Source organism: Haliotis rubra, unplaced genomic scaffold (genome assembly GCF_003918875.1).
Source record: "Haliotis rubra isolate DU_JTF1 unplaced genomic scaffold, ASM391887v1 Scf219, whole genome shotgun sequence".
NCBI lineage: Eukaryota > Metazoa > Mollusca > Gastropoda > Lepetellida > Haliotidae > Haliotis > Haliotis rubra.
Genome location: NW_025766214.1, coordinates 1,193,375 through 1,213,427, shown reverse-complemented (window position 1 = coordinate 1,213,427; position 20,053 = coordinate 1,193,375). Strand labels below are relative to the sequence as shown.

At 38.9% G+C, this 20,053-nt stretch overlaps 1 protein-coding gene across 1 annotated transcript in view; it reads right to left on the bottom strand.

The window, feature by feature from the left end:
- Nucleotides 1-16,965, bottom strand: part of LOC124277183 (A-kinase anchor protein 9-like) — a 119,382-nt gene extending 102,417 nt beyond the window's left edge. Inside the window, exon 1 of the mRNA XM_046712853.1 lies at nt 16,492-16,965. Within this exon, the coding sequence (XP_046568809.1) occupies nt 16,492-16,602 (111 nt within the window). The 5' untranslated portion in view covers nt 16,603-16,965. The remainder of the gene's footprint in view (nt 1-16,491) is intronic.
- Nucleotides 16,966-20,053: the final 3,088 nt, after the last annotated feature.

The window sequence follows — 20,053 nt, the reverse complement described above, 5'->3', positions numbered from 1 at the left end:
AGGTGTCAAAACTAACATCAAGAATCCCAGATGGGACTAATTTACTAAGAAAATGTAACCCCATATATAACATATGTTACATTTGAACACTTTCTAAATGGCATTGTGTATTCATAACCTCAAAAGATTTTGATCTGCTGAATGCTGAACACTTTTAGTTCACTACTTTTGTGGGAATATTTATCACTAACTAAACATTTCGGTAGAACACTGACAGAGTGGTCCCAGAGAGGCTGATTGAACACTGACAAGACAACATTCTCCCATCATTCTTGGTGTTGACAGTAGGGGGAAGACAGTCAAGTCTGTCATCTTCAAGGTCACGCGATTCTCCCGATCACTTTCATAGCTGGATGTGTGACAATTGGTGTTTAGTCACACCCTCTCTTCTTACAGTCACTTCATTCTGGTGTGAGTTTGGGGCTGGGAACAAGCCGGCCAGCATAACACAACACGGCGACACCTGATGGAGTGTGTTTGCGAAGGTCAAGACAGAAAGAGGGACAATAGCAATACTGACCACTGCCCAAAATATCACAGGGAGGTGACACAATATTGTTTGAAACAAATTGTTGCTGTAGTCTAACAGATCTTTCGTCTAATATTTGTACACTCTTCATCTTCCTTTTCACATTCCTGTGAATGCGGCTATGAATAAAAGCTTTTCAGCGAAATATTTGTTACATCGATACTATATGGCATAAATCCATAACTGCATGATTTACTCTGGTAAATAATTAAAAGAAAAACATCCATTTTGTGTCTGTATACAATCTATAGCCACTAACATAAAACAGTATCTGGGTCAGGCAACAGACCTAACAAGGAATAACACCATCAGCTTAAAAACAATCCAAAATGGTTTCAGGTTGGCATTCTACATCTGAAGGAAATATTAACCTGTTCTTACAAATCCACAGATCTTTGACTGGGGAGAAATAAACCTGTCAGAGGTATATAATTGTTACCATGGCAACATCAACATTCCAGCAAACTCATTGTTTTCCTCTTTCAAGGTATGGAAAAGAACACTGATGAGCGGTTCTGCCAATACATTAAGCAGGTGCCCCTGAACAGTTAATATGCAGGTGCCCCCAAATACCTTTCTCACACATTCCATAGGCTAGTGTATGTATAAAGTGTACATAGGCCCAGTTTACGATTCTGTCCACATTTATAATCTTCATGTCTACACAACTCCAGTCATAAACCTGTGGTCAGGTGAGTGTGGGGTCAAATTTGACCTGTGGTCAGATTAAAGGGAAACAACGGCCAGGTGAGGTGGACAGGTAAAGACAGCGAAATGACACTTATGAAACAGTTGAAGGAGGGTGTGCTCAAGAGAATAAGAATGACATGATGCAGAACATTTAATAATGAAATGTACCCATATATTACCATATGGATTATGTGGAAAATGAATAAAACCAAACAAACAATTTTCTATCCCCAAGAAGAAAATTAACATAACTTCAATGGCTATAAAAAGCTTTACTCTATATTAACCCAACACTTCCTACATATTACTATGATATATGGAAAGTGAGTTTCTGGTTTTGATATTAGAATTATTAAATACTATGTAAGGCAAATCCTAAAAGTGAATTGAATCAGTGAAGCAAAAAAGCCCAGAAATTCCCATCAGTCAGCATGTAAAATATGTATTTCTGAAAGCTTCAACCAATGACCTTCTTAATGTACTACCCCTACTTGACCTTGACAAGTCATTTCTGTAAATCTTTCTCTAGTCTCTCTTCTAGTCATTCTGCTTGTCTTTCATCAAAGTCTTTCTGCACTATCCACCCACCTGGTCCTAGGCATTAATGCAGCCATACTATGGAAGATGCAAAGAGTGGTCTTCTCATAAGGTGTCCATGTGGTGGATCAAACCTGGACCATCTGCATAACGGGTTAACAGTGACTCTATCAACTGACCTATTCATGTTTGTGTAGTACAGGTAGAGAAATATACTTTTGTTTGTTACCTCACTCAGCAATATTCCAGCAGCATGACGTCTGTAAATAATCAATTTAATCCACAAAATTGGAATACGATGTCATACACCAACCAAGAAAGCAAGCCTGATCACCATATACGGTTAATCGCTTCTTTCAACAAGACTGTGTTGCTGAAGATCAATCCTAACCCAGTTCTTCATGGTATAAACCATGGGGCGGTGGGGTTACTAAGCCTAATGGTTAAAGCGTTGGCTCGTCACGCCGAAGACCTGGGTATGAATCCCACATGGGTAAAATTAGACTAGGCTTAGTTTCTGAATATATATAATTTTGATAGTAACAAACAAGCCCATTTATATTGAAAAGGAGCCCTAGGGAGACCAGAGATTCAGAGGAAATCTAGACTTGCTTTTTTTAGGGCTTTAGCACTGCAGAGAGGGCTTGGCAGTAGGGAAAATAATGTGGTTCAGGGACTGTGAGACAGACCAGGGTACAATGTGTGAAGCCCATTTCTGGTGATTCTCTTCCCCCCCCCCCTCTTGATGTTGCTGGAATATATTGCTAAAGTGGCGTAAAACCAAACTCAGTCATAGTATAAACAAATCATGCATGGCCTTCAGAAAATGCAGAGAATGAAACCCAGATGTTTTGAGTAACAGGTGAACATGTCAACCACTGGACTACCGAAACGAATAGTATCCCTGAAAGCAGGCTGAATTCAAATCAAGTAGAGCAACAGCATGTTGATGTCCAACCCAGATTAATGGAAGGTAACCCTGCTCCTTCAGTGGCATGATGAAGGCCAAGTGGTCAGTTGGAAGAGTTCACCTGTTACTGCAGCTCACCTGACTGCCTCTGTCTAAACAATCAGTGTTAATTAACACTCGAGTGGCTGTGCTGTACAGGGAAAGCTGGTCTCAAGTGTTTGTCCATGGGCCTCATGAACAGTATAAACACAGTACAGTTTAACAAGGTATGGGACATGGACAATGCTTGTTTAATGAGGGAAGTGGTGTTAGTCTGGTTCGTTCAGAGGGTCCATGTACCAGAAACACGGAGGGAAATCAACCGAACAATATTTTGAGTTATTTTGTTGTTTAAGCCAGACCAATTGTTTGTTTTACAGATGTTATCCTCAGAAAACCTAAAGGCAGGAGGGAATTTTTTTTTTTTTTAAATCACCAGTCAAAGTAATATTCCTTCTAAATACTAAAAGTTTTTTACTTTTGGCAATTTATGAAGTGTATATGGGGCAAAAACAATCTAAAAACATTTTTTGTAAATTTACTTTTTTGGCCAATAAAAACATTAGCATTTTATTTTTTGAGCAGGGAAAATTATTTTTATTTTTTTTCTTATTCTTGAAAAGATATGACCGGCGGATCCGTAAAACAAGAAATAAAATTGGTCTGGCCTTATCATGTTTTATTTATAAATAAGATGAAAGATGTTCATCCTCGACTCCCTTACCACTGTTAGCATAGATTAATCATTCATAATACATATAACTTACATTTGATGTATGTCATACAAGAGTACTAAAATCTGTACTTTTCTGATAAGCTTACTTACTCGAAGTAACTATGTCCTCAGAATACATATAGTTTTACATTTCTGTTCTACTACACCATTTAACATCATTTTCTGTTATGCTATTTTTTTCCACGATGGACCACTTTCTTCAACAAAGACAAATCTTCAAAGGTGCTTTGGAAAAAAATACTTCAAAGCTCAGAAAGCAACTTTGACAAAAACATATCTCTCATAAAACACTCCCTCCTTGATAGCGTAAATCACAGGTAAGCTCCACAAGACACTTCATGGCTAAAAAACATCTGCATTCTACAAGTAACCCACCCCTAATCCCATACCTGACATCAATCCCAACCAGATCCCACTCAAACCCAGGTCAGGGTGCTTAGGTCAGTTAGTAATATGTAAATTACCAAAGGTCAAGAGTGCAAGGCCTTACAACTCTCCTACAGCATGGAAGTCCAAGGTCTGTATATTTACTAACATTCCCCACAAGTAATGAAGCTCTATGGGCCTCCACACACATGGCGCTGCCTGGAGTGTATTAACTAACAGTTCCTCCATACAAAAGAACAGCAGGAACCCACTCCAGGGATGGTCCTAATACCTCGTAAGTGAGGTCTAATCCTTCACTTGCTCCTAAATGGTCAGTGTAGGTGTAGGTGTGAATAATCCTTTCCCTGATAGTCCTGACTACTGACTGAAAATGACAGATGAAAGTCAATGTATACTACTCAAACACTGATAGGGATATATATATTCTATCTTTACGTGATATACAAAGTTGATTCTCATAATATGCAAACTATAGTTTACAAATATCTGACATATCTGATTATCCCTATCACAAAATGAGTAGTATAGCATTAAAAATAACTGTTTTTGGATATATCTATATTTTTGTAGAGATAGCAATACCGCAACGTCCCCATTGTCAAAATAAAGAAATTGATCATCCATAAAGTTTGTCATCTCTATACCACCAACTTCTAGAATGCCACTCAAACAAATATGTTTTTGCAGTTGTCTTTTCAAACAACTTTAAGCAGAAAGTGAGTTAATATCTCTAGTCACATCGGCATTATTTTAGAACATATGACATTACTGGACATAGAGATGCACAGTACAGTAAAGGGGATTTTATGTAAATGTACATCATGTATGTTGACAGTTAATATAATACATTTACAAAGTATTCAAAATCTCAATATTCCAGCTTTCACAAACCCAAAATCTTTGAACTAAACAAAAAGAGATGATGACGTACACCATAGTGACGTGTTACCACAGCTGAAACTGATAACCATGACAGTACACACAGGCAGCATGTTTCTTGCAACTTGCAACCAAGTTCTTGCAACCCATCATTCAAACTCAGGATTCTCACAGTCAGACGTCTTACTCAGGTGATCTGCTTCACCTTTACAATCTAACTATCTGCAGATGGTAAACTTTATAGAGCCATTCCCATCTGCCAGAATCCCTCACCCCTTCAGTTCCCTTCCCAAAGGGTGACCCCAGGAGCTCCTCAACACCTGGGGAGATACTGCACCCTCATGTCTGCCTGGATTAATCGGCACTGAATCTGCACATCACAGTGATCACCTTACATTCAGTCTATCTGGTATTCTGAAGTAAAGACTTTAAGACACATCAACAAGGAAACATATGTTGTGGAAGCTGGAAGCTAGTAAAAACTGCATGGTCAATGGACTAAACAACTTCCTCATCTGTTTTTTCCTTAACGGACAAACAGGCTGAAAGCTGCTTTCCTAACTGTGTAAATACTGTAATCGGAGGTCAGAAAATACCGACAGGTACACACATTCTTTAGTGACCAGAGAGTCCACAAAAGTGTTACAGTGTTGGTCTTGCAAGATCACGATTAAGTGTAAACCTTAAGAAGTCTCCAAAACTTAACTTGAGACATGTTGCACAAATAGATTCAGCCAATTGCTGTCATGACAAATCTTGGAACTGGGTAACCTCCCTTGGCACAATATTTGTAGGTAATATGAACGTCCAGTTATTGTTGGGGTTTGTCACTGTCATATAAAAACTCTTTGAAACTTTCATTACATGTGAGTTCATGTGAAGACTGAGTGAGTGGTTTAAGCAATATTCCAACAATATCACAGTGGGGTAAGGTAGAAATGGGCTTTACACATTGTATCCAAGCAGGGGATCGAACCAAGGCCTTTGGCACCATTAGTGAAAGCTTTAACCAGTAGGCTACCCTACCACCCCTGCATGTCAAGAGGAAAACAGTGCAACTTGAAAGCCAAGCCTGACATGCCATTGTCGTCTACTTTCAAATTAGCCAAATAATCACTCTTATTCGTGTACCCTGAATTTTCACAATTTCCACCTCTAGTGTTGAAGCACAAAACAAGAAACAGCTGGAAACCAACATCAACACAAAACTGAATGCTGCCTTCATAAAACTAACACAATGATAATTACTATATAATCTATCCTTTTAGAACGTCCTATATAAAATCATCAGCTATCTCCTAATTGTGAATAATTAGGATAAAGACTAGTATCCACATGTGTGTAACCATCCAAGTATTTCTCTCCTAATGAAGTCCAGTGACTCTCTGCTAAGGTATCAGTGCCCTGTGGACTCTGTGTTAATTAACCCACCCTGAGATCTATGATAGCCCAGCCCATGGCACCAGCAGGTAGACAGGTGCTAATTAAGGAGCACCATATTCTGATCATGATTAATTAATGTATTGGACAAAGATAAATGACATGGACATCAATAATATATGTCATAATCACAACCGACAATAAGTCAATGGGACATTTGGTTCATCATGTTCTTTCACAGATATCCACCATGCATATCTGGAGCACATAATATGACTTATGGATAACAACTTCTTTGTAAAGATGAAGGGGCAAAGCAAACATTGTTACAATGAAACAACAAGAGTCCATTAAAAGCATCCCGAATTCATGTTCTTTCCAGTTCTAAATGCCTATCAATGCAGGGTCTGGGAGAGGGGCTAGTGTTTACACCCTTGTACAGGTGAGTGGATGGAGTGGCGTCAAGCATTACTGAAACATTGTTACAAAAAACACAGAAGTTCTCCATATATAAAGCATCACATAGTCTTGTTCTTCGAATTTGTAAATACCCATCAAATACTTCATGTATATGTTCTCAATCACAATGTACTAAGATGCTAAGTGATGCTAAGATCCTAATCCTACATGATTTTATTACAAGGAAAATTTATTCATATTTGACATATTGGTCCAAATGTCTCTTGCAAAGATCATAAAAAAGCATGACAATCCTACAATATACTACTTACAAGATTTAAGTTAACACTTGATGTTTTTCCCATGAAGAGGCCTATAGCTCATCTGTCATATTTTAAAAATCAGGTGTTCCTTAACCTATTTCAAGTAGTATATTTCATTGCAAGGAGGGGGCACTACATATTCCATTTAATACTTGGGTTACACTTCTTTATATTCTTTTCTGACCCTAACTGAAAACTTTATGAATACTTCACAGGCTTGTATATTCCACATTCCGATGGGTAAATCCGGGATAATTTTGGTAGCTGACTATTGCAACATAATACAATAGTGTACTGCCAAATGGTAAACCCATAACCCAGACTAGAGGCCTGCCAACTGTCATTGAACCATTCAAGTATAACTTCCATTCAAGAGAAGCCCATTCATCATATATTCTATCACTTGTTCAACTTGGAAGTTCGGACAATATCTTCCATTGACTGTCTGGTTTTATTTAAACTGATCCAATTTCAATTCCCTCTTCGAGATCCTGAGAAAATCAGATTTGTTCCCTACCAATGTATGACGTTGGGTGCTGTAAATAACATTGACTTACTCTACAGTGGCCTGAATGTCTAGTACTGTCATAAAACAAACTTACACAGAAAAGTCTAGAGGACAGCATACATGAAGTGAATGAGTGAGTTTAGTTTTATGCCACTATTAGCAACATTCAAGCAATATCAAGGCATGGGACTCCAGAAATGGGCTTCATACATTGTACCCATGTGGGGAACTGAACTCTGATCACCAGCATGACGAGGAAATGCTTTAACCACTAGGCTACCCCATGGCCCCACAGCATACATGGACAAGACCTGTTTATGACAACAGTAGTGGGTTGATTGGAACTAAACACAGGCATGTCTTGAACATGTGAGTGAGTGAGTGAGTGAGTGAGTGAGTGAGTGAGTGAGTGAGGGAGTGAGTGAGTGAGGGAGTGAGTGAGTGAGTGAGCGAGCATATTCCAGCAATATCACAGCTTAGGACACCAGAAATGGGCTTCACACATTGTACCCATGAGGGGAATCGAACCCGGGTTTTCAGCGTGACGAGCGAACACATTAAGCACCAACTACCCCATCGCCCCTTGAACATGCAACCGTACTGTCTCACATGCTGCCCACCTGCAGGACGACAGCATAACAGTGTCATTTTTATGTAAAATGTATTCAGTCACTGTCAGCATAATTTTTAAAATTTCCCCTCCCTTGCCTTGATGTGACAACATGGATGTCAATAAAACAGATTTATAGCTAAAAGTGGTATTTCTTAACTTCAAGTGACAGACACTGCAGTCAAAATATGAAAAGGTGAAACTATTTCGATAGATCATTTCGCCAGTGAAACCAAATATTCAGAATGATGATGCTACCAGTTCGACATTGTTGTTCCTCTCCTAAATATCCCATTCCCAAATCTGCATAGATATGATCTTAATGTTAAAATGAACATAAACACTCCTTTAAGTATTCTTTAAACACAGCACACAGCTGAGTAAGCCAGAATCGGTGGAGTGTCCCCTCATACAGGATCTGTGTCATGAAAAGGTCATCACATCTCCTATCTTAGAAATCTTGTAATTAAGCAGACATTTCCACACACTTGGTTTATTTACTTAAACATCAAAGCTCCGATCTAGGGAGGACTTTAGGTAGTTACCAAGATGGAGTTCAGTTACACATAATATTTGGCTTGTTTGGTAATTGATCATTACCTGGTGGTCCTATGGACTTTTGTGTAATAAAATCAGCTTCAGTATCATTTTACACCCACACCAGACCCAGGTGTATAATTAACAGTGTAATTTAGGACTATCCCATTACTATACACATAAACATTTCTTGTCATCTGGCATTTGTTTTTATGGAGCCTCTCCTACTGTTAAACATAAATATAGCCCAGGATAATGTTACAACATCTCTAACTGAAGGGTTATCATTGCAAAACAACTTTCTTGAAAAGCAATATGATGATTTGAGCTATCTATACAAATAAAATATCTCTGATACTGTGGTATACACAGGTCTTACTCTTTCTTACTTCACCCATTTTAAACGAAATCATTTAGATTTAAAATGTTAACAGAAAATGATGAAAGGGTAAACATCACAATTTCTAAATTGTGTGCTTACCTGAATAAATATTGAAACAGATGTCAAGGAAGAGACTTAAACTGTTAATTTAAATTAATATTCACCTGACTCTTAATCAACATATCTGTGAATAAATGCAATATTGCTGATTCAGCTTAAAGCAACATTTACAGACTCGCTCAACATTTACCAAGCCAACATATTATAGTCTCCATATCAGTTAATTAATTCATCCCACATCCAATTCTAAATATTTATGAATCTAAAGTCTCTAATTCAGTTAATTTCCCTCCCATCAAAGCTCAGTGCTTGAACTTGGTAGTGTTAATTCCTATAGCATGTGCTATCTGACAGCAAAGCCTCTCAACCCCTGTCACACTGACGTATCATCTCCCAACATAAATACGTCATTTCAGTGAATTTGTGTATCATGTTTACATGACCCATAAACAGGGTGGATGCTGCCAGCCATGGTGATCAGTCCCATCAATAAACATTTATATCATACCAGCTATATGTTCCTGTGGGGCAGTATCTGAGATATATCCCCCCAGGACATGCTGCTGACTCACACCAAGTGGGGTGTACAATGAGAATAACACACCGGCATATCTACACTCAAAAGTCCCAACAGCAAATTCAAAAACATTATCTTAGTTTGAGTAAAAATTATATTTTGAACCTCATCCCAACTTGTATCAGGAAGTAATGAACATCTGTTTTATCTTAGAGTAACCAATGTGTAATCAGAATGGTCTGATTTGTTTTATGTTTGTGTGATTTCACTACATGTAAATATTTGTTATTTGTAGTATAGATACATTTAGTGAATCATCACCACAACGTCTGGAATCTGCATATGTCATTAAATACGACATAAATACAACAAAACCCAATGCTAACCAATTCTGAAAAAAGGATTGAACTGTCCAATGTAAATGCAAGTACTAGTGTATGTGTATAATTCTATAAACAAATGCAACATGACACAATCATAATAACCTTAAGTTAGTATCGCTTGAAAAACTGGGTACCTTGGCAGGTTAATGCATGTTCATAAGCCACAAAGTCTGGTATGATGCATAACTCACTGAGTTTGGTTTTATGCCGCTTTTAGCAATATTCCAGCAACATCATGGCAGGGGACACCAGAAATGGGCTTCACACATTGTACCCATGTTGGGATTCGAACCCGGGTTTTCGGTGTGACGAGCCAACGCTTTAACCATTAGGATACCCCACCGCCCCGGTATGATGCATGCATGATAATTGCAAATTGAGCTATGTATACTGATTTAAGAAAAATTCAATGCATACAAGATGAGGGACATGAGAAATGGGATTGAGACATTGTACCCATGTGGAAATAGAACAAGGACCTTCAGTGTGATGAGCGAATGCTTTAACCACTAGGCTACCCAACCATCCATCAATATACCCAGACATTCTCTCAGCATTTGAGTTGGTTGTCTACTCATCTCTAGACACAGTAATAAGTCCAAAATAATACATCATGTTAGACGTTACGAAGCTGGAGTGTTACACATCTTGAAATATTGCTGAAATAGGACAGATGTTGATAACAGCCCATGGATTACATGTACTCATCTCAGCATGTGATGTGCACTCCAGCCATTAATTACCATCATCTGACAACACCCCACACTCATTATCTTTCCCTACAGATAACCTGCCATGACATAAGGCTCATAAAGACTTCTAGAAAGTATTTTTAAAACTTTCATCAAGGAACTCATTAATATACCTGCAACTTATGATCCAACCCTCATCTAGAAAACTCAAATTAGAACAGGAACTTTAAAAAATGTTCTACATGCACTGACTAAAAGTAAAAATTGTTCAAATGCTGAATTACAAGTTGCCGCAACTTTTATTGGTTACCTATTTATGTAGTATACATTAAAACTTCATTTCCATGCTGTGTCCATTGGTTTAATGCAATCTGCAATATTCCAAGTAATATTGCAGGTAATATTCCTTCAAGTAATCAAGCCTAATAATGAAAACAGTGATTGATATTAAGAACATATTCTCACATCAATGTGGTTCCAAGACACGTAGTCAGCTGAATCACCGAGCCCAACAACCAACCTTCAAATCACCTGTCACATAACCAATTTCCTCTAAGATTCCTTGTGAGGCTTTTACAAATATATGTCATAAGTAATCAATGTGGTATTATACTGCACAAAAGGAGTTAAGGAACATCTATTAGCTATTCTTTCCTGATAAAGACCCACTAACTTTGGTTAAGAACTACTGGGTGTTCCTTAACTACCTTAAAGTAGTATATAATGGAATACAGGGAATATACCAATCAACAGTTGAGAATTATAACAGACATAAAGTTTGAAATGATTAATGAAGTCTGTTTATTCCTGCTCAATGTAATGATCTAATTGGGTGGATTAAATTGTTATCACATACTAGGCTACTAATTAACTATAATCTGCACATTAGCCTGATATTGTTTTCCTTCTGTTGAACATAATTACCATCAACACAATCTGAGGCAACCTGACATTCAGTTCAATGGGGTACACACTCCTCCTCAAGTCCTGTTATGCTTTTTCCCCCCAACTGGAGTTGATCTTCACCAATCCATGCTTGCTGTAAGAAGCTACTAGCAGAATCAGGAGGTCAGGCCAATTGACATGGTTGATGTCTGTCATCATATCCCTGCTGTGTATATCCATGTTCATGTCAGTCACTGGATTGTCTGGTCCAGACATGAATATTTACAGACCACTATAATAAACATATGACATGCTATATTTGGGATTACACTTTCTCAGTAAAGTACAGATTATAGTACTATTGTTGGGTTGAGTCCCATCTGGGATTCGAACCCACATCCTCAGAGTCGGGCACCTCATTGCCAGTATACAAAGTCAGTCACCTAACCCGCTCAGCCACCACGGCTTACTGAGAAACAGTAATCCCTGTTTTATAACATATGTTACATTTGACCACTTTCTAAATGGCATTGTGTGTTCATACTGTAATAAAGCATAGAAATTGCTGAATGCGGCCTAAACAACAATCTAAATGAAACATGAATCCATGTATTTGTGTCTATGATACACAAATATTTCTGTATATGTGTTTAATAAGATACATATATTCATGGGTAATGCTGACAAACATGTCAATGTATCTATCAACAAGACCATTTCTGTGCACACTCCTCCTTCAGTCTACATATGTTTTCTCTCCACTAATCAGTGAGAGGCCCGATAACCCAGAACAGATGCACAGGCTGGATACTCCAATACAACAAAAACAGCTGTCCTGGGGAACACAGTTTGGCCTGTCTGGGCCCCACGACAGAGGGGAACATGTAATGCACATGCATCTGACAAACCCCCATTGATGTGTGTTCAGTGAAGGATGCTGCTGGGGTATGGAGAACACATGTGGTGGGCATGCAGTGAGGGGTAGGGATGAAGTAGACTTACTTCAAGGCTGTACTGAATGCTGAGCCCATGATGTATAGTAATTCTATCCTTCGAAGAGGCAAGTCTAGAGAAGGTGACAGTACATCTAAGGACCCCAGCCTGTGGTTTATTATTTTTTTTTAGAAATTATCATTTAAACTATTAATTTTTACCTTAGAGACTTGTGCAAGTCTAGGGATGAAGCTGCATGAGTGTTGTAAATGTCAAGGTGAGGGAGGATATGTTAAAGCAACTTACAGACCGACAATGTTTTGAGAGGCAACTTCAGGAAATCATTACATTAGAAACATCCATAGCATGTCTGAAACTGATGTTTTCACCTTTTCACACACAAATTGCAACTACAGTTACAGAAACGGGCCTATGTTATTTTGTTCTTTAAAAAAATATATTAATAATGTGAAAGGTTTTGTTAAACAACCTAACAGACATTGTATTACATGTAACAGAAAACACACTGGGACTCAGTTCACATTCAGAAAATCTTGACATGTTAAAGACAGTCTCCATCTGTGCTCATGCGTGTCCTCCACTGACAGACAGGGAGACTCAGAGTGAGAGGCTATCCCTAGACATGTCCCCCACATGGGTGTCCATCTCCCCTCCTCCTATACACTGGTCAGAGAAACCAACAGGGTCGGTCAGTGGTAGAGCCATACCCTAACCCTCCACATGTCCCCCACATGGGTGTCCATCTCCCCTCCTCCCACACACTGGTCACACCAACTGGGAGAGACCATACCCTAGCCCTCCACATGTCCCCCACATGGGTGTCCATCTCCCCTCCTCCCACACACTGGTCATCCAAACCATCAGGGAGGGTCAGTGGGAGAGACCATACCCTAGCCCTCCACATGTCCCCCACATGGGTGTCCATCTCCCCTCCTCCCACACACTGGTCATCCAAACCATCAGGGAGGGTCAGTGTGAAGCAAAGGTCAGACACCAGATGTGTCTGTCAGATCCCACTGATGTTATACACACCGACCTTTCAACTAAAACCTGACAAACAGGTCCAGGAAAATATCATGTGATCGGCTTGCTGCATTTATCAGTGAAATCAGGAATTAAACAGGCCTACTTCTAACCCTAGGATTAAGGCCCCTCTCTTCAGAGCCCTCCATGATATATGAGCCCGGTTACACAATGTTTGATTCCCTCCTACCCTCGAGCATCAGGACAAGAAAACTGATACATTTAGACTGCTCAAGTAACTTTCCTTCCAACTGAAATACAGGATGATAAATGTAAACGAGGATCCTGGTCGATGTTACTGGTAGGTCATAAAAACTTCACCTGTGACAGGTTCTGTGAGATAAACTTCACATGTAGATAAAAAAATAGACAATTGTTTTGCCTCATTTGACTTAATAGAGAAAGGTCACATTTAAATGTGGAAGGGTTAAGTTATCCATTACCACACAAGAGTGACACTCAATCTAATATGTACATAATGCAAGCGACCAGAGTGCAGCTACAAGGCCTATGGTAAGTCATTGATAATCATAGGGACATAGGAATGAGCCAGTAGGGTCTTAGCAATACTCCAGCAGTCACAGTGGGAGATACTAAAAATGAGGATCACACATTGTACCAAGGTGGGGAATCGAACCCCAGCCCTCTACATAACCAAACAATTTAACCAGTAAGCTACCCGACTTCTCTTACAAAAGTTGGACTGACTGACTGAGTTTTGTTTTACGCGCCGCTTTTAACAATATTCCAGGAACATCACGATGGGGGACACCAGAAATGGGCTTCACACATTGTACCCATGTGGGGATTCGAACCCGGGTCTTCTGCGTGACGAGCCAACGCTTTAACCATTAGGCTACCCCACCGCCCCTATAAAAGTTGGAAGTGAACGGTGACAATAAACATTTATGTATAACAAACTTCTTTATTGGTTATGCTGCTTCAGGGCTACTTCTTTCACATGAATCTGCCCTGAAAACATTGTTTCACATTTAAGATGCTGTCATCCACAAAAGTTTCATGACATCATTATGCGACACTGAGGCTCTTAATGGACTTTGACTTACAGAGAAAATAGTCCATATTGGAACTGATCTTCACATACAACTTGTGTACCGTTCTCAACTATTTAGTAATAATCATGACCTTTAAAACAGTGTAATACATCTCTCATTATCCCTTTCACTTATCCCTTAATAATTTATGTTATAAACATCAAAGTACAATATTCTGTTATAACAAATTCCTCAAAAGACCTTAATTATTACCACCAGCATCATCAAAGTAACAATTATACAATGTCGGAATAATGTCTTGCTGCTGCATCAAAGTGGCAAGTCCAGTAAAATATATTGTTAGCATTAACCAGGGATTTACCTTGAGTCATGTATTTGAGGGTCCCTGGGACTCATACTCTTTAAGTTTCAGGGGTCCTTGACAACAAAATGGGGGTCCCAGACACTTAAATATTATAATTAATACTGTTATTGTATTGTGTATCACGATAATCACATTGTTACAGTAATTGAATTGCAAATAATACCATAACCCAACTAGTAGGAAACTCAGTGATAACTTATAGTCACTTGATGGAATTTTTACAAAAAGTATTTGGACTTTTTCTGAGTCCCAGAGGACGAGCTAATAAATTTTGTTGCGTCCATTGTCAATTTGTATGCGTATGGGACGCAGGATTACACGTCCTATAAACCCATGATTAACATCATCACAGACATTCCATTATCATGTTTATTTCTATGTCTTGTTGGCATAGAAGTAACGGATCCCTAGAATACCTCCACAGTACCAAAACGATCGATCAGTAGTCTATCTTGCCAAAAATTACTATGACTTATTTCAGCTCAGCAAAATAGAAATATATTTTACAAGACAAGGGACCAAAGTCACGGACTGAGGGTCCCTTTAAGTGGCTGAAAGTAACTTTCTTAGCTTCAACATGATCGGAGTACAGTGTCTCTTAAAATACATCTTGTTAGCATCATCATGATCAAAGTGTTGTATCCTTGAAACATCTTGTTAGTGTAATGGTACATTTTTGGTGCCCTCCAGTGACAACGGGTCCAGGAGCAACAAGGAATGCAAGCTCCTGGTATAGCCACCACTGCATGGCACTGTCTCTAGTATGTATACTATGCTGTAATAATTACTTGCCTCAGAGGAGACACACACTTGGTGCATCCCTGCAACCAAGATCATTTGGCATGCAGCCCATTTCAGCTAACTCTTTTTCATTTTATCTTCGAGAATATTTTTAAAGTCAAGAGATCATTTCCACCCATAGGTGACCTTTAGAAACCTTGTAAAAGTACAACGCCTTTAGATTTTTGATAGTTCAAATGTCAAGTGCTTATTTCCATGGAGTAGGATGTAGTAAAACGTTCAAATTCTAAACACAACAGATCAACATGATTGTACCCTGGTTGACCATAACCTGTTTCTGTAAGTTTTTGTAGCGAAGGAAATTCAATTCAGCAAAGACGTAATCTATGTACGTCAGTGTTTTCAACACACATATTCAGATGTCTCAAGAATAATCATAAGAAAGAAACATGTTCCGAATGTGCTAAGGTTAGAAAATCCTAAGTCATCTACCAGTGAAGGTATCATGGTTTTCACACTCCCTGAGATAGCAGTTTAAGGTGAAAATGAATATATATACTGAGTCATCTGTTATGATAGGCCATATATCAAAAGGCACATGTCACTCCTATGTGAAATACAAAGTTAACACACCCCTTCGATAACAATGTTTAACAAATACGCGGCGTGTAACATTCTCCAAGTGTGTATCAACAATGGGAATGGTCGACTTATTCATTCTGAATAAAATTGTGCAACTATGTAAAATTTCCAATTACGAAGGTTAATATATTGTTTTGTTTACATAAGACCGCCCATCAAAATGCTGACAGCACGTTGTTTTGGATTTAACACGAATGGACGGCCCGACTGTTGTATATTGAGTTGGTGATGAGGGTATTGCAGCAGAATCATTTTCACGTAGTTCACCAGCACTCAACATGTGAAATGCACATGCAATAAAACATTCTGACACATGCGAAGACGATTCAAACACATCGTGCTCCGTATCGGTACGATAATATTCTCACCTTATTATTTTCCAAAGCCTCCGCGGAATGGTTTTCCTTAGCTCCGAAGCAGTTTTGACACTTAGTCTTATTGAAAATGTTAGGCACAAACTTTCGACACTTAGAAGCCATGTTGGGTGTTTACATTCCAAATGGGATGACCACAAGATATTGGCAGGTAAACCTGTCACCAAGCTTTCACACGCTCCGACATACAGGTAGGTTATGTTGCATCCCACATAATCACATAAACAATCAAGGTAAATATCATCAACTGCTAAAAAGCCATCTTATATTTCCGTGGAGGAAAAGCCAATCAAAGAAAACAACGCCGGACTTCTGACTGTCCAGTCGCTATATTCCGACAGTCTATTGCGGTCTTCAGAAGAGTAATTAGCGGAGCGATCAGGAGAGAGGCGGTCGACCTCGGAGGCAAAATATAGTTCCGTGCTGTCGTGGTAGTTGTGCAAAAACAAATGGTTTTGTGAGTTTAGCTGAACATCTGATGGGGTTATGGCAGGAGTTCTACTTGTATGGCATAATGTATAGTGTGACATATGCGTAAAATGCGTGCCGACAAAAACAACGCGCATTGATACGGAGGAGCGTCTGTCGTCACAAAGGGCAGATAATAAACTCAATACTCTCAGGGCGAGAAAACTGGGAGAGAGCTAAAGGATCGGCTCACGTTTCTTAATCTCTTTTTCAATGATAAGGTATTCGGAAACACCGTTACGACATAAACAAGAGAATTATCACTGACTAGTTACACGTGGGTGATACCCCCATTGGTGATAGATAGGTTTATTAATCTTCTTCCATTTGTATTTTTGTACAGCCAAAAGTGAGTGACATTGTCACTGATAACACTATGTGTTGAAGTTTGAATTCAAATTTAAATTTACATGATAAAGCGTCAATCCTCAGTTATGTTTACATTAAAAACACCATGTTTGTAATACACTACACGTTAAACCCAAAACATGTAAGAACCAATAGTTAATGTATAATGAAAACATGGACGATTGCGTTACAGTGTATAGTAACCCGAGAAACTTAATATATTGCGCATAATCTGATATGAGAAATTATGTAAATGTCATGGTTAAAATATACACAGGCAGAGATTCGTTTTAAAACTGACAGTTATGGTGTGTACATCTGTAAATCTTCTAAATTCGCAATAAATCCAGTGTTGTTGGTTAGATAACGTATATTTTTAAGTTAATAACAGAGGAAAACAATACACGTGGAGGAAGGAAGATAAGTGGTGGGGGCGTGGTTGTCAAATGAATTACTTATTTGACTAGTTTTTTTATACATTTCAAATTATTAACTGAGATATGCTCGACAATTCACGACATCTTGTGATCTGTCGAATGAAAATAAACATATTGTTTTATTTTGCCACAGTGTGTTCATGGATCAGGGATTAAGATGCATGTTGCCCTATCCGCAATCTGAGTGATTACCATCCTCATGCGTTGTACAAATGGAAAATGTCAAAAACATACCAATTAACTCATACTCAACATATACAACATATACAACCACCAAGACAGTTATCAACACGTAACAACAGACGGCTGACTGACAATGGACTGTGTATATTACGCAGGTTACCTGTAAATGATGCACGTTTTCACCTGGCAATGACGTAGGTCCCCATCATATCTCAGGTGCTTCATCTTGGCTATAAATTGTTACAGATGAGTGTCCAAGAGCGGATGCTGGCTTGTGGAAAAGCGGGAGCGGTTTTGTCATGTGTTATTGTTTTGCTTTAGTCTTTTGTATTTACCATTAAAATATGTTTAGGTCGTATGGTGGCGGTCTGTGTAAAGTCGAGTCTGTGGCAGACAATCCAGTGATTGATATCCTGAGCATCGTTGTACAATTCGTTTTCGATGCCATACATTGCCATACAGTCAACCAATTATAAGTCACCAGCCTAACAATCATTAAGTCTCCTCATACGACAAGACCCGTAAAGATCCTGGTTAAAATTGATCTTCAGCAACCCATGCTTGTCGTCAAAGGCGACTAACGGGATCGGGCAGTCAGGCTCGCTGACTTGGTTGACACTTGTCATCGTATCCCAATAGCGTAGATTGATGCTCATGCTGTTGATCACTGGACTGTCTGGTCCAGACTCGATTATTTACAGACCGCCGCCATATAGCGGGAACATTGCAGAGCGCGGCGTTAAATAACCAACCAACCAACCTCATATATACGACAATAGATTCTTGAGGACCCATAGTCTAACTCGGCATCACCACGGCAGCTACTGTTATGAACATCCCTACAAATGATTTAGTCATATATGGTGTTATTATACGTGTATTACACACTCTACCATAGAATTTCGTAATTTAAAATGTACTGTGGATATCTTATTTTTTTATACATTGTTTGTGAAAAGAAGTACTTGTTACTTACAACATGCTTCCGCCGGATGTTAACTGAAAGCCCATATAATGAAAAGAACATTCACATCACATCTAAGTACAGCTGCGTTTGGGGGTATATTTCAAGCAGAAAATAGCATATCTTCTTAAGTTTCTATGATAAAGTTGAACTTGAAAAAATATTTTAAAAATATGTGCGCTCTTATAATATGTTTTTATTTTACTCAGACTGTAAGAAAGTTAACATTATGATAAAGATAACGCGCATTCCATAAAATCCAAATTTTCCTTTTCTTCCTTCAGAATTTAGCTGAAACATGTTTTCCATCATTTATACACTCCCGTTCAATACCACAACAAAGTCGACATTATTTATTCATTCCCGATGCAGACACAACTATCAATGTCTTGCCAGGGATATTGGTATGAATGTATGGTAAGCAATCGATATGCATCGTTTAGAGTGAGTGAGTTAAGTTTTACGCCGCTTTTAGCATTATTCTAGCAATATCGAGGCGGGGACACCAGAAATGGGCTTCACGCATAGTACCCAAGTGAGGAATCGAACCTGTGTCTTCCGCGTGACGAGCGAACCACTTGTTTAGAACCTCCCTTGTATCTACATTATATGTGAGTGGTAATGTTGGTGTCCATGTACAGTCATTATGACTGAACTAGTCTTCAATAACCGATGCTTGTCGTGAAAGCCATCCAAAGTGATCGGGTGGTCAGACACGCCCATTTGGTTCATGCATATCGTAGTATACAATTGCGTAGGTCAGTGCTCATGATGTAAGTCACTGGATTGTCTGGTCAAGACTTACTTAATTATGTACCGACCGCCCTCGTATAGCTGGAATAGCACTGAGTGTAACGTAACAGCGAACAAGCATGAGTATAATATCGTTACCTCACTCACGTTATATATGTGAGTGAGTATGGTTTTACGCCGCTTTTAGCAATACTCCAGCAATATCACGGTGGGAACACCAGAGATGGGCTTCACACATTGTACCCATGTGGGGAATCGAACCCGGGCCTTCGGCGTGACTAGCGACAGTATATAGAACATAATACTGGTCTAAGTGTATTATATAGTAGAATTGAGCTAGTGCATCGTAACAGCAAACAAGCATGAGTATAATATTGTATACGTAAGCCGAACACAATCGTTC